At 44.1% G+C, this 16708-nt stretch overlaps 1 protein-coding gene across 1 annotated transcript in view; it reads left to right on the top strand.

The window, feature by feature from the left end:
- Positions 1–16708, top strand: part of MERTK (MER proto-oncogene, tyrosine kinase) — a 136055-nt gene that overhangs the window by 106907 nt on the left and 12440 nt on the right. Inside the window, 5 exon segments of the mRNA XM_005891582.3 lie at positions 2586–2671; positions 4263–4358; positions 5310–5390; positions 10264–10356; positions 12637–12755. Coding sequence (XP_005891644.2) covers positions 2586–2671; positions 4263–4358; positions 5310–5390; positions 10264–10356; positions 12637–12755 — 475 coding nt within the window.

The raw sequence follows: 16708 nt of genomic DNA on the forward strand, positions 1-16708 counted from the left end.
GAATAAAATACTCCAAGTGAAAATATTTCTATCAGCTAGGCCTCCACTAACTCATGGGTCCACAGAACCTAAAAGTTTACCACCAAAACAGATATTAGGTTTTATCTGCTTCAACCCTAGCTTGAATAACTTGGTACTGTTTGAAGTTGAATGTTCTAGAACTTCCCAGAGTGGAGTTACGAAGTACAACAAATATACTAACAAAATTACAGGACTGCTTCAAATATTTCAGAATAAAGTTATCAGGAACCATTACCAGGAACCGCTGAGCAGAAGCTCTAAACAAGTGACAGGTTGTCACAAATTATTTTTATACTGAAGTCAGTTTCCATGGTTTTCACTGCAAAACCCTAGATTTCTTTGTTCATTCATTTGTACAAGCACCTTTCATGTGTTCATTTTTAATGAAAATACATTTATTTTCTACTTATAAAATTAATATTCTTATAGTTTTTTTGTTGTTAAAAAAATCAAATTATATAGAACAGTTGAAAGTAGAAAGTGAAACTTGTCTGTAACTCCATGGTTGATACTCCATGGTCTCAGTTGCTATTTTGGCATAAATCCTTCCAAATTGTTTGCCTTGCATATAAATATATTATTTTTAACATGTTTTCTATTTTAAAATAATCTATATGCATAAGAAAAAGTGAGGTTAAGTCTATAATTTAGACTCACTAATTCATAATACTTTCATACCAATCAGGCTAAAGCAGTGACTAAATGGATTTTTTAAAATAGGCTTTATTTTTTAGGGAAATTTTGTATTTACAAAAACATTGAGAAGGCAGTATAGAAACTTTTCATATATATCACATCCAGGATCCCCTGTTATTAACATTTTATGTTAGTGCATTTTATGTTAGTTATATTTGCTACAATCAGTCAGACAGTATCAATACATTATCATTAACTAAAGTCCATACTTTATTCGAATTTCCTTTGTTTTTACCTACTATCCCTCCTCTATTCTGAGGTTCTGTCCGGGACACCACACTACATTGTCTCCTTAGGCTCCATGTCTCCTTAGACTCCATGAGTTTCCCAGACTTTCCTTGTTTTTGATGACCTTGATAGTTTTCAGGAGTACTGGCCAGGTATTTTGTAGGATACCCTCTATTAGAATTTGTGTGGTGTTCTGGTCATGATTAGACGGGGGTGGTGGACTATTGAAAGGAAGCCCACAGAGGCAGAGTACCATCTTCATCCTGTTACATCCGGATACAGACTGTCAGTGTGATTTCACTGTTGATGTTGATCCCGATCACCTAGCTGAGGCGGTATCTGCCTAGTTTCTTTACCATAGTTATTTTTTTCTCCCTTTTTATACTGGGCTCTTTGGAAGCAAGTCAGTGTTTGCAGCTCACATTTACAGGGTGAGGAGTTAACACTCCCCCCATCTCTTAAATACAGAAAGTGTTAGTCGTTCTCAGTCATGTCTGACTCTTTGCAACCCCATGGACTGTAGCCCACCAGGCTCCTTTGTCCAAGGGATTTCCCAGCCAAGAATACTGGAGTCAGTTGCCATTTCCTTCTCCAAGGGATCTTCCCAACCCAGGTATGGAACCTGGATCTCCTGTATTTCAGGCAGATCCTTTACCGTCTGAACCACCAGGGAAGCCCTAAAATACAGAGTATGTATACGAAATATTTGGAATTCTTCTGCACAGGAGACTTGTTTCTCTTCCCCTCTTTATTTATTTATACACACACATGCATGTATATACATAAACATGTATATATGTATCAATTTGGACTCATGAATATTCCTTTTATACTTTGGGTTATAATCCAACACAACTTCATTGTGTTGCTCAAATTGTTACAGCTTTGGCCGTTGGGAGCTTATCAGTTGTTCTAAACTCTCCATGGTTCCTAGACAGAGTCCTAAAATGGATCTAAGGAAGAAGCTTATTTCGCCTGGTGGGAAATGTTTCTGGCCTAGAAGAGCTCTTTTAACAGGCAGCAGCCTAGTAGCATCTCGTGGACTCAGCCCCAGCCTGGGGAGCTCTCTGTTTCTAGTCTGAGATTGAAAGGTTGTTGTTGAATCATGTGAATACACTGGGATTCTTGGCCCCCGGAGGAGAAGAATTCAATCCGGGGCCAGAGACGAGGCTTGATCGCTCAGAGCTTTTGTGTAATAAAGTTTTATTAAAGTATAAAGGAGATAGAGAAAGCTTCTGACATAGGCATCAGAAGGGGGAAGAAAGAGTACCCCCTTGCTAGTGTTAACAATGAGGTTATATAATCCAAAGACTGTCTGGAGGTTGTAAAGACCTCATCAGACCTACTCCCATAATTTACATTTTAAGATAACACTGTCCTCAGGCAAGATACATCCTTGTAAAGACCAGGTCTACTCCCATAATTAACATTTTAAGATAACAGAAGGTTGAATCCAAAGACTGTCCTTAGGCAGGATACATTATTGTTATATAATCCTAAGGAATGTGGAGAAAGAAAAAAAGTTTGTCCTTTCTTCCTCCTTGAGAATTCCAGACCCCTCTCTCCTTGGGGACCCCTAGATTTCCTATCAACCTGCCTAGGAAATGACTCTCTCAAGATGTCCGTTATCATTCACCCAGGAGCGCCTTCACAGAGGAGGATTCAGAATTGGTCATCAGCTACATGGCAAAGCAGTCCTTCTGCCGGCAAGCCATCGAGCTCACCCGTAAGTTGACCTTCATTTCTCTCTTTTGGCAAAGGCCAAGACTATTGAGGGGCTTCCCTGGTATCCAGTGATTTAGACTCCATGCTTCCAATGCAGAGGATGCGGGTTCAGTCCCTGGTCAGGGGACTAATTTCTCACATGCTGTGTGACCAAAAAGAAATGATTAAGAACAAGCAAAAAACTACAAATTAATTGATGGATTTCTAACAAAAGCCAAAGGAGTTGAAGAATGTCTATCTTTAATGTCTTTGGAAAGCAACAAGCAGGGAATCCAACATGGCCCTGGGCTTCCCTGCCGGGCAATTCCCTGGAAACCTGGAGCTGTACTTGAGGTGAAGGCCCTGGAGTTAAGGACTCCTGGGGTTTGAAACGTGGGAGGAAGAAGGAACTCTCAGGGTGAGAGGAGAAGATGCGGGCAGAGGGACTTAACAGCAAAGCAACTGTCATAACCTCAGAGCTCATTTCCTGTTTTTTCCTGGCAACCAAGTCAGAGAACAACTTCCTAACATACTTTGCGACAATTATGGTTTGAACTTTGCTGAATCAGAGCAGCAACTCTTAGTCTCAAAGAATGGGAATAAACAGCTCTGTTCTTGAATAATTTCAGAAACAGGGTAGAAAGTGTTCGAATATTATCAAATTCAAGTGTCTGGATGTTTGCTGAAAAACAAAACAGTAAATAAATATAAGGATGATGGAATGCAGATTGTGATGAAACAAAAACTCATTTGATATAGAATGTTATTAATTCCTTCTCTTATCCAGAAGTTTTGAGATTTAGGTGTCTATTCTTGCATTAAAAAAAAAAAAATCCTCTGTTTGGACCAATTTCTTTCTCTGATGGGGGGACGATTTGGGTAAAATTTTTCCGCTGAGAGCTAATGTGTTATTTCTAATGATCCACATTGTTTCTTTTTCTTTCAAAGTCTTGCTCATTCCCGAAGTATGGCACAAACTGAATCATTTGCCAGTAGTTACCAAATTGGTCTCCCTTTCCTGGTTAATACTTCTTGTTGATAACATTGATTGTGCAGCATATCTACACCTTACAGGAAATCTTAGTCTTCAGTCTGCCCACCAAGTATTCCACTTTGCGCCTCTTATGTCATTAGAGCGAGGTTCTACGCACCATACGCAAAACAGACTGTGCCTTGTTCTCGACGTGTCTCCCGTGGATTCTGTGCCAGCTTCCCCAGCGGGGAGGGCAGAGGAGATGTCCTGATGACGGTTTCGTATCCCATAGTTAGGGGTATAATAGTAAATACTAGAAAGAATATTGACTTGTCTTCTTCACTCCTTTAAGTGAAGGGCAAAGCTCCCCTGCATGAATATGATTGCCAGCTGCCCAATGGGAATGGTTCTGATTTTTATAATCGTTCAGGATTAATTTTGCCCTGATGGATTGATTTTACTCACTTTAATCACAGCAGGATTAAGTACGATATTTCATTATTGACATTTGGCAGGAAGAGCTATGCATATAAAATGAGAAAAATGTTAAACTTTTTTATGGAACTTTATGATTTTAATTATGTTCACACGAAAGGAAGCATCCTGACAGGTCATATATGTTCTGTCACTCCTTTTATAGTACAGAGCTTGGGAGTCAGTGAGGAGCTGCAGAATAAACTAGAGGATGTCATGATTGACAGGAGCCTTCTTATTCTTGGAAAAATTCTGGGGGAAGGTAAGCAGTTTTTTTCTTCCAAAATATGAGTAAAAAGGTAAGCAGCTCACAGTCATTTTTTAAAATATATATATTAAATAGAATACCATTCTTGTGACTTTAACTTTTAATACAAATATCCATAGTTCTGTTTTATAACTTTTAAAATGAAAAAGTCAACAGTGATTTCTGAAACTCAGATGTGACCTATGAAAAGAGCCTCAGACTTCCCCGGTTGCCTAGTGTTAAAGAATCTGCCTACCAGTGCAGGGCCATGGGTTCAGTCCCTGGTCAGGGAAGACCCCACGTGCCGCGGGCAGCTAGTCCTGTGTCCCACTACTACTGAGGCCCAAGCTCTGCAACAAGAAAAGCACCACAATGAGAAAGCCACGCACCACAACTGGAGAAATCCCCAAGGCCCGACACAGCCAAAAGTAAATAAATAAATAACAAAATTTAAAAAAGAAAAGAGCCTCTTAAACATATCAGTTCCCTCCTTCATTAAAAAGCAGCAGTTCATTGGTTGGCTTACCATACACCTTCAATGTTTTCCTCTAGTTCTTAAGCTTACTATTCTTTGCACCTGCCAAGTTACATATGAACAAAAGTGAAGATACACATTTCGTGTCAAAATCATCTTAGGATGAATGGTAGAAGTATTAAGAGTTTGTACTCGATGCATGTCAGTAACAATTTCCAGGTTGTCTTATAAGTTTCCTGGATCAGTTTTGATGCTTAATAAAGTGATGAACTGAGCTAAGTCTGAGCCAAACAAGCCTGTGAGAAGCAGGAGGCTAGTGCACGGCCTATGCCCGGAGTTGACCAGTGTAGGGGGCCTGGGCTGGCTCTGACCAGCTGCTGTGTGGAGGTCACTCTGGGGTCACATGAAAATAACAGCTCTGGTGCTGTCCCACTTTTGTGGGCAGGAAAGATTTTGCACAAGGTCAATATAGATGTTGTTTTATTTCACAGGAGAGTTTGGGTCTGTCATGGAAGGAAATCTTAATCAGGAAGATGGGACCTCTCAGAAGGTGGCTGTGAAAACCATGAAGTGTGAGTTAACCCTGATTGTTCTAGGGGCGGGCAGCTATTTCAGCATCTGGTGCTTCATCAGGCCAGTGATGGATGATGGAGTTCATGTGTCATGATCCCTATCAAGTCACAGAGGGAGAGCTACTATGATGAACTGTTCATACCTGCATCGTATATTCTTTTCTTGTTTAGTGTTTTGTTTATTTATGTATTTATTATTGAAGTCTTGATGATTTATGGGCTTCCCAGGTGGTGCTAGTGGTTAAGAAACTGCCTGAAATGCAGGAGACAAAGAGTTTGATCCCTGGGATGGGAAGATCCCCTGGGGAAGGGAATGGCAACCCACTCCAGTACTCTTGCCTGGAGGATCCCCATGGACAGAGAAGCCTGGTGGGCTACAGTCCATGCGGCCACAAAGAGTCGGACACGACTGAGTCACTGAGCAGGCATGCACACAGTTGGCTTACACAGTTTCAGGGCTACAGCAAAATGATTCAGTTATACAGATAGATTTTTGCATATTCTTTACACTTGCCAGGGAGGGGGAAATTTGCCTCTCCACCCATCTTAAGTTCTCATGGCTGGCCTAATAATAAACTTGACACAGGACAGATTAAAAGGAGAAAAAACATAAATTTTAATTAATGCCCAGGAAGATCTCATAGAAATGGGACTTACAAAGTGGCCAAAGGAGGCACTGTGTAAATGTTTTAGAGAAACAACACAATTGTGAGGGAATGACAGGACAAAGAAACTTGAGTGAGATGTCCAATTAAGTGAAGAATCCAAACAGAGTCTGGGCTTGGAGTAGTCAATTTAAAGACCTCTCAAGGTTTGTTTATACAGGCTTCTTCAGCCTGAATTCCCTATCTCTGGTGATAAGGATGTCCTTCATCTTTCACTGAGAGATTTATTTCCTGCTTTCAGGAAGACAAAAAGGAGGGTCAGAGCGTCCCTCTTGCATTAGCTGTTTCCTAAGTAACTGTAATTCAGAATAATCAGTATGCCACTGTGGCGTATTTTGGGATGACCCACCCTGAGCCCCAACACACGAGGCAATAGCGTTGGTTGTTTAGTCTCTACCTCCCTGCCTCTGTCACCTAGTAGAGATAATGATTCCAAAGTAAGGCCTGAATTTCCAAGGCAGGCTGGATCTGGTAGCAGCATCTGACCCCAGGGGTCATTCTGGCTTAGCTTGGTGGATTCACTTCCTCACATGAGGGTGTTTGTGTGGGTCTGCAGGAAGCTGTGGGCTGCCTGGAAGGCAGGATTCTCAGAGAGAGAAGTGTTCTTTGGTCAAAGGAGAGCCGTGATCACGGACTACAGTCTCCAAGTGAGCTGAGGAGAGTGTCTGCATCTGGGTCAGGAAGGGCCTGAAAAGTCATCACAGAGTCTGTTTCCAACCCATGAGTGGTAAAGCACTGACTGTTAAGAGTCTTCAGCAATGAGGAACAAGAGCAGATGACATTCTGGAATGTTCACTTTGGTTCCAGTGTGGAGGAGGAGGAACTATTAATACAGTGTTGACAAAAATAGTGACAGATGCCAATTAGAACACTCCAGAATCTGTGCTGGTGTCCCGAGAGACACAGGCTTGATTCCTGAGTTAGGAAGATCCCCTGGAGAAGGAAATGGCGACCACTCCAGTATTCTTGCCTGGAAATTTCCATGGACAGAGGAGCCTGGCAGGCTACAGTCCACGGGGTCGCCAAGAGTCAGACACGACTGAGCCACTGAACATGCACAGGACTTCCCTGGTGATCCAGTGATTAAGACTCTGCGCTTCCACGGCAGGGGGCACAGACTGAATCCCAGAGGGGTCTCTGGTCAGGGGACTAAGGTCCCACGTGCCATGCAGCGTGGCCACAAAATAAATAAATAAATAAAAGTACATTTTAAGAAAAGAATGGAAGAAAATAGAAAATTAGGGTAATTGGTATAGGAATCGCATCCATGCTAATGATCAAAGATTGAAAGCCCAGTCAGTCTCTGGACTCCCAAGTCACACACTCTTCTACACTGGCCTGGAGGGGTTGCACCACGGGGGAGGGTTTTGCCCGCCATCACACTTGGTTGTTTGGGGCAAAGTGGGCAGACGTTTCCTGAGTTTGCTTTGATAGAAGGATTAATATATATTAAGCCCATAGGAGGCACAGACCTTGTACTACATGCTCTTATATGTGACTCCAGCCAACACTCCACTCCTGTTAATGTTAATGTGCATTCCCTAAAGTGTGCCGGCTTTATGTTTGATTTTTTTCCTATTTTTTTGGTGGGGGTGCACCTTGCAAGATTTGCAGAATCTTAGTTCCACAACCAGAGATTTAACCAGGGCCCTTAGCAGTGTAAGCGCAGAATCCTAACCACTGGACCACCTGGGAATTCCCTATAGTTGATTTTAATTGTAGCAGCTCAGTGGTAAAGAATCCTCCTGCCAATGCAGGAGACATGGGTTCAACCCCCGGGTCAGGAAGATCCCCTGGAGAAGGCAATGACAAACTGCTCCAGTACTCTTGCCTGAGAAACCCCATGGACAGTGGAGCTTGGCGGGCTACAGTCCATGGGGTTGCAAAGAGTCGGACACAACGAAGCAACTAAAAATAACACAAAATACATCATCTTAAGGCTGATTGCAAATAGGAAAAGGAGTACGTCAAGGCTGTATATTGTCACCCTACTTATTTAACTTACATGCAGAGTACATCATGAGACACACTGGGCTGGACGGAGCACAAGCTGGAATCAAGATAGCCAGCAGAAATATCAATAACCTCAGATATGCAGATGACACCACCCTTATGGCAGAAAGTGAAGAAGAACTAAGGAGCCTCTTGATGAAAGTGAAAGAGGAGAGTGGAAAAGTTGGCTTAAAGCTCAACATTCAGAAAACGAAGATCATGGCATCTGGTCCCATCACTTCATGTCAAATAGATGGGGAAACAGTGGAAACAGTGGCTGACTTTATTTTTGGGGGCTCCAAAATCACTGCAGATGGTGATTGCAGCCATGAAATTAAAAGACGCTTACTCCTTGGAAGGAAAGTTATGACCAACCTAGACAGCATATTAAAAAGCAGAGACATTACTTTGTCAGTAAAGGTCCATCTAGTCAAGGCTATGGTTTTTCCCAGTGGTCATGTATGGATGTGAGAGTTGGACTATAAAGAAGGCTGAGCCTCGAAGAATTGATGCTTTTGAATTGTGGTGTTGAAGAAGACTCTTGAGAGTCCCTTGGACTGCAAGGAGATCCAACCAGTCCATCCTAAAGGAGATCAGTCCTGGGTGTTCATTGGAAGGACTGATGTTGAAGCTGAAACTCCAATACTTTGGCCACCTGATGCAAAGAGCTGACTCATTTGAAAAGACCCTAATGCTGGGAAAGATTGAGGGCAGGAGGAAAAGGGGCCATCCACCTCCATAACTTTTTCACCTCACAAAACTGAACTCCATACCCATTAAAGAACAACCCCCATTGTCCCCACCCCGTCTTGCACCTGGCACTCACCATTCAACTTTCTGCGAATTGGACTTCTCTAAATACCTCATTGGAAAAGACTCTGATGCTGGGAGGGATTGGGGGCAGGAGGAGAAGCAGACAACAGAGGATGAGATGGCTGGATGGCATCACTGACTCGATGGACTTGAGTCTGAGTGAACTCCAGGAGTTGGTGATGGACAGGGAGGCCTGGCGTGCTGCGATTCATGGGGTCACAAAGAGTCGGACACGACTGAGCGACTTAACTGAACTGAACTGAAATACCTCACAAAAGTGGAATCATACAGTATTTGTCCTCGTGTGACTGGCTTATTTCACTCAGCCTAATTATAGAATTTTAAATGTCTCTTTTGAGTTGGCATGATTCCAGAAACTTGGTATGAAAGTGCATCTAGTTCACAAGGCAGAATTGTGCAACCAGACTTGCAAGAAATGTGCTGAGAGAGAGAAGCAGTTTGTTCTTTTTTTGAGGCAAAAATCATTGCAACAGACCAGTTGGATTCAATTTTAGGTGTTGGGTTTTTTTTGTTGTTTTTTGCTATTAATAATCAGTTCAGTTCAGTTCAGTCGCTCAGTCATGTCCGACTCTTTGTGACTCCATGGACTGCAGCACCCCAAGCTTCCCTGTCCATCACCAACTCCCGGAGCTTGCTCGTACTCAATGTTCATTGAGTTGGTGATGCCACCCCAATATCTCATCCTCTGTTGTCCCCTTCTCCTCCTACCTTCAATCTTTCCCAGCATCAGGGTCTTGTCCAATGAATCAGTTCTTCGCATCAGATGGCCAAAGTATTGGCGTTTCAGCTTCAGCATCAGTCCTTCCAATGAATATTCAGGACTAATTTCCTTGAGGATTGACTGGTTTGATCTCTTAATTTTTAGAATGGTTTTAGATTTATAGAAGGGGACTTTCCTGGTGGCTCCAGCAGTAAAGAATCCACCTGCCAATGCAGGAGACATGGGTTTGATCCCTGGGTCAAGAAGATCCCCAGGAGAAGGGCATGGCAGCCCACTCTAGTATTGCCTGGGAAATCCCAAGGACAGAGGAGCCTGGTGGGCTACAGTCCAACAGGGTCACGAAGAGTTGGACACAACTTAGCAAGTAAACGGCAACAACAGGTTACATTAGGGTCCAACTTGTGTTGTATGTTCTGTAGGTTTTGACAAATGCATTATGTCCTGTGTCCACCATTCCAGGGTCACACAGAAGTTTCATCTCCTGAAAACCCCTATAGGCAACCGATTCATCCCTCCCCCCAACCAGTCCCTGGCAACCACTCTTACTGTCTCTATCATTTTGCCTTTTCCTGATTTTACTTTTAAAGAATAAAATTGCTATTCCTCTTTCCCCTTCTCTGAGTAATAACTCATGGCTAACTTTTTCCATCTTTTCTTTTAGTGGACAACTTTTCGCAGCGAGAGATTGAGGAATTTCTCAGTGAGGCTGCATGCATGAAAGACTTCAACCATCCGAACGTCATTCGGCTCCTAGGTACTCACAGAAATGCAGCATTGGGTGACTGGAGGGCCTCGGCTGATACACTCTGGGCCCAAGCAAAAATCTCTGGGGCAGATAAACATTATGCCTTGTATAATCCCAAAGTACTTCATAACATTGGGTTTTTGCGAATTCCCTGGCAGTCACGTGGTTAGGACTCAGCCCTTCCTCTGCAGGAGGCCTGGGTTCAATCCCTGGTTGGGGAACTAATATCCTGCAAAAGAAAAAAAAAAGAGTTGAGTTTTTCTCCCAAAAGACTTTTTATGGTTGCATTTTTCTGAAGCTGGTTGTAAAAATAGGCCTAAATTTCCTGGATACCAGTGAACTCAGGAGTGTTTAGTGTCCACAGAATTCTAAGTTGCTATGGATTAAAATAGCCTCACTTACCCCCAACCCCACCCCCCGCCCTTACAGGGCTTCCCTGATGGCTCAGTCGGTAAAGAATCTGCCTGCAATTCAGGAGATCTGGGTTCATTCCCTGGGTGGCAAAGATCCCCTGGAGAAGGAAATGGCTCCTCCACTATGCTCCCACTCCAGTATTCTTGCCTGAAGAATTCCATGGACAGAGGAGCCTGGCGGGCTACAGTCCATGAGGTCGAAAAAGAGTCAGACATGATGTAGCCCTTAAACCACCACTACCACCCCACTTACAAGACATGAAAGCTGGTTATGCTATAATTTGTCTTGATTTCAGGTTGCACGTGAATCAAAGGCTAGTAGGGCAAAGCTGAAAATTAGACAAATTCCATAGATCATCTTTGAGAAACAATTTTTAAAACTTTTTTTGGCTCCACCAAGTGACACACGGGTCTTAATTCCTCTCAGGGATTTAGTCTGCTCCCTGCAGTGTAAGCTAGGAGTACTAACCACTGGACCACCAGGAAAGTCCTGAGAAACCGTTTTTAAATCAATTGAATCAAGTCCCGTGAAATTGTCAATACGGAGCCCAAGAAATGTGGCTTCCCTGGTGGCTCAGACAGCAAGGAATTCACCTGCAGTGAGAGAGACCTGGATTCAATCCTGGGTTGGGAAGATCCTCTGGAGGAGGGCATGGCAACCCACTCCAGTATTCTAGCTTGGAGAATCCCATGGACAGAGGAGCCTGGCTGGCTACAGTCCATGGGGTCACAAAGAGTCAGATATGACAGAGCAACTAAGCACAGCAGAACCTAAGAAATCAGTACTTGAAAAGATATTAAAAATTTTTTAACATATTAATTTCTTAGGATCTATGTTGGCAGTTTCATGGGATTTGAGTCAGTGATTTAACAGTGAGAATTTGGTTTTGTGACACCATTTACTAATACTCAATGGAGAGCTGGTCTCAAGTGGTTGGTGTGTGATGCTCTTCCAAAAGGGGAGAGCAACCTAAAAATAGTTGAATGTTCTGCTGACTTCTTGTTTTGCTGTCCTTTGACTTGATAAATGCTATATTCTTGGAATTTTCAATGTTTATTGTGATGGACACTGCCAGAGAGATGGGAAAACTAATGTTTGGAGACAGTGTTGTGTCAAAGAAACTACTGTGGCTCATTTGTAGCTACTGACTTCAGCAGAGTCTGAGGACAGTGGTGCTTAGTCGTTGACTACCATCTTCAAGAGCTTTGCGAGCCTGATCTCAGACACTCTGATTGTAGCATCTGTGACAAATGATGTGGAGCTTTTCCTCTGTATAACTGTTAACATTTAGAGACACGGATTTCACCTATGGGCCCTCAGAATTAATTCTTCCAATAGTTTTAAGTATTTGGTTGCAGGGGACTTAATATGATTAATTATTTAACCATCATCTGAAACTAGTTTGCTCTCGAATTCTACTGTGGTCACCTCCCCCTCAGTTTGACTCAGTATAACAAAAACTCCACGAGCTACTTGTTTTTTGTTGTTTAGTCACTAAGTCGTGTCTGACTCTTTCGCGACCCCACGGACTGTAGCTCACCGGGTTCCTCTGTCCGTGGGATTCCTCAGGCAAGAATACCGGAGTGGGTTGCCATATCCTTCTCCATGGCTGTACTTGGTATTGATTACTTTTTTGAGAACTTTCATGCAGAGATTGGCACTAGTCTGAAAGAAAAAAAAAATACCAAGAAGTGGACCCCAGTGTGTGTTCCGTATTCTAAAACACAGAGTGTGTGAGTTGTGAATGTTTTGTTTCATTTTTTTAACTGTGAATTTGAGAGTGCCTGGTTTCAATTACCCAGCGCTCCTGCAGCGCATTTTCTGGTCACTGCTAACAAGGGCTCTTTGTAACTTACTCTCTGGTTTTAATTCCAGGTGTATGTATAGAAATGAGCCCTCAGGGCATCCCCAGGCCCATGGTGATTTTACCCTTCATGAAATACGGGGATCTGCACACCTACCTCCTCTATTCCCGACTGGAGACAGGACCAAAGGTAATTCATCACCCCGTTGCCTGAACAGTGCTCAGGGCTCCCACGACAAGGCCAGGACAACCTCAGCATCTAACCTAGAAAGGGAAGCAGGGGACGCTGGCCTTTGTCCAATGCTCACTGGCCCTGGGGGTTGATGTAAGATGTCCATCATCACAGCAGACCTGCCCACAGGTTTCATTATTCTCATCTTATGTGGGGGAGAAACCAGCTGGGGGTGGAGCTGAGTGGGCCCCTCTTGCTATCAGAGCGGCTCTTTCCTTCAAAGTCTACTTTTTTGGATTGTTTACTATGAAATCACCAGATGTCGGAGCTGTCTCAGTTCCCAGTTGCACAGAGTTTTTTTCAGAGAGTCGGAGGGGAAATTGGTTGCATCCATCCTTCTATTTGTCCTGAGCCCCTCTGTCCTCAGAATCAGAAAGCATGTTAGGAATTGGTGGGTCCGCCTGCCTACCTTCCATGGTGCCCATGAGAGAGGGCCACCCCTGAGACCCCACAAGCCTTGCCATGAAGCCTCACAGCACAGAGAAACCAACCAGAAACAGGCCCTTAGACTGCAGCACCTCGCTCCCCAGCCCCAGGTGGTGGAAGGGGTCCTGATGAGAGAGCAGTAGCAATGTGGTGCCTGGCAGCGCCACAGGGGAAGGTCCTCATCCCATGAGACAGGTGAGCCTGGAGGAAGGCCACTTATCGAAAGCTTATGGAGACAGCTGGAAAAACCACAAAGCTGGGCTTCTCTGGTGGTCTAGTGGTTGAGAATCCACCTGGCAGTGCAGAGGACACGTGTCCCATCCCTGGTCCAGGAAGATCCCATACGCCACGGAGCAACTAAGTCAGTGCTCCACATCTACTGAGCCTGTACCCTGTAGCCTGGGAGCCCCAACTACTGAAGCCCATGCACCGAGAGCCCGGGTCCCAACAAGAGAAGCCACTACAAGGAGAAGCCCCCACATCAGAACGAAGAGTAGTCCCCGCTCACTGGAACTAAAGAAAAGCCTGTGCAGCGAAGTCAAAACTAAAGCAAATAGGGACTCCCTGGTGGCCCAGTGGTTAAGACTCTGCACTCTCAGGGCAGGCGGCCTGCGTTCCATCCCTGCTCAGGGAACTAGAGCCCACCTGTTTCAACTAAAGATGCCATGTGCCGCTACAAAACATCGAAGACTCCGACTGCTGCAACTAAGACACGGCGCAGCCAAATAAATAAATAAAATACGAGTATTTTTAAAAACAAAGTAAATCGTTAAAAAAAAACAACCTAAAACCTGAGACCAGTTTACGGAGAACATTTTCTGGAGCCTTCTCTCCTGTACCTTGCTGCCCCTGTTGGTATTGTATGCAAGTGTTATGGAAACACCAGGAGGTTTTTTATTTTCTTTTTCTTGGTTTTGTTCTGTTCTTTCAAGGGATGGTGGAAAGAACCTAAAAGAGAAAGAGTTCCTGCCTTCATCTGGCTCCTGTGCTGGTCCCATGCTCATGCCTATTTTGGTTTTCACAATTTATGTATTTATTTTTGGTTGCACTGGGTCTTCGTTGCTGTGCTTGGGCTTTCTCCAGTTTCGGTGGGTCGGGGCCCCTCCTCCTCGTGGTCCAGGAGCTTACTGTGGTGGTTTCTCTTGCTGCAGAGCACAGGCTCCAGGGGGTGGCAGCTTTGGTGGTTGTAGCATGTGGGCTCAGTCGTGTGTCTCGTGGGCCCTGGAACTCGCAGGCCTCAGTACTCGTGGTACACAGGCTTTAGCTGTGTCTCGTGGGCCCTGGAGTACACGGGCCTCAGTACTCGTGGCACACGGGCTTTAGCTATGTCCCGTGGGCCCTGGAGTACACGGGCCTCAGTACTCGTGGCACACGGGCTTTAGCTCTGTCCCGTGGGCCCTGGAGTACACGGGCCTCAGTACTCGTGGCACACGGGCTTTAGCTGTGTCCCGTGGGCCCTGGAGTACACGGGCCTCAGTACTCGTGGCACACAGGCTTTAGCTGTGTCCCGTGGGCCCTGGAGTACACGGGCCTCAGTACTCGTGGCACATGGGCTTTAGCTGTGTCCCTTGGGCCCTGGAGTATACTGACCTCAGTACTTGTGGCACACGGGCTTTAGCTGTGTCCCTTGGGCCCTGGAGTACACGGGCCTCAGTACTCGTGGCACACGGGCTTTAGCTGTGTCCCTTGGGCCCTGGAGTACACGGGCCTCAGTACTCGTGGCACACGGGCTTTAGCTGTGTCCCATGGGCCCTGGAGTACACAGGCCTCAGTACTCGTGGCACACGGGCTTTAGCTCTGTCCCATGGGCCCTGGAGTGCACGGGCCTCAGTACTCATGGCACACGGGCTTTAGCTGTGTCCCGTGGGCCCTGGAGTACACTGGCCTCAGTACTCGTGGCACATGGGCTTTAGCTCTGTCCCGTGGGCCCTGGAGTACACGGGCCTCAGTACTCGTGGCACACGGGCTTTAGCTGTGTCCCGTGGGCCCTGGAGTACACGGGCCTCAGTACTCGTGGCACATGGGCTTTAGCTGTGTCCCGTGGGCCCGGGAATACCCGGGCTTTAGTACTTGTCGCACACAGGCTTTAGTTGCTCAGTGGCTTTAGTCGCTCCCTTGAATCTTCCAAGATCAGGGATCAAACCCTTGTCAGCTCTATTGGCATGCAGATTCTCATCCATTGTACCACCAGGGAAGTCCCATCAGTTTTTTTACTTTAATGGATCATACTTTTGCTGTTATGTTTAAGGACTCTTTGCCTAACCCTAGGTATAATAGATTTTCTTCTATGTTTTCTTCTAAAAATTTGTTTACATGTTATGTTTAAATCTGTGAGCCATTTTTCATTAATGGGGTGAAATTTAGTCTGTTTTATTTTGCTTATAGATGACCAGCATCATTTGTGAAAAGGTTATCCTTCATCCGTTTATTGCTTTTGCACCTTTGTCAAAAGTCAACTGTGTGTACACGTGTGGGTCTGTTTCTGAGTTCTCTGCTCTGTTCCATCAAGCTGTGGGCCATCCTTTGCCCTTACCACATCATCAATATTACTGTAGCTTTGTTGTCGTAAAATCGGGTAATGTGATTCCTCCAAATTTATCCTACTTTTTCAGAATTGTTTTCACTATTCTAGTTTGGTAAATTCTAGAATCAGTTTGTCTATGTCTGCCGAAATACTGCTGTCATCTTATGTTTTTTTGAACAAAATAAATAAAGAAACAAAAAATAAAAAAGTTTTAAAAAGTTAACAAGGAAACAAGTACACAGCATTTTACTTGCTAATGAATCATTTCTATTTGCAAAAATACAAGTATATTTCCAATGATGAAAACCCCCAGGTTTTTATAAACATTTTAAAGGGGTATATTTTTATATTTTGCTACCTTATAGCCACAGGTAAAACTGGAAGGCACAAAATGCTTCATAGGCAAACTAGAAAATCAAGCTTTTATTCAACTCTCTGCTGCCTTATCAGTCAGGTCCTTGGGGATGGACACCTCTGTTCCTCCTAGGGTCTCAGTCACGTGAGTGTGCCTTGCAGCAGGGCCAGGTGCCACACTGTTCTTTGCTTGAGTAGCACTCCTGGTCTTCTGATCCATGGACACTGGACACTTCTCTATTAATTTAGAATTAATTTAACTCTTTTGCTTTATAGTTGTCAGAATATAAGTTTTGCACTTCTTTTGTTGAATTTATTCCTAAGTAGTTTGTTGTTAATTCTTTTGTAGATGTTTTCTTAATTTCATTTTTGGACACTTCATTGTTTAGGGCATAGAAATGCAATTGAGTTTTGTATGTCAACCTAGTATCCTGCCACCTTATTGAACTCATTTACTAGTTTTGCCTCACAGTAATCTTTTACATGACCTTTGGTCACAGTCTGCAGGAATAATGTAGTTGTGCTTGGGAAAAAAATGACACAAAGCGATAGCACCTGATATTCATTATCCTTTCACAAATGTCAGCAGATTTGATATTTCTTAGCA

The sequence above is a fragment of the Bos mutus genome, chromosome 11 (genome assembly GCF_027580195.1).
Source record: "Bos mutus isolate GX-2022 chromosome 11, NWIPB_WYAK_1.1, whole genome shotgun sequence".
Classification (NCBI taxonomy): Eukaryota; Metazoa; Chordata; class Mammalia; order Artiodactyla; family Bovidae; genus Bos; species Bos mutus.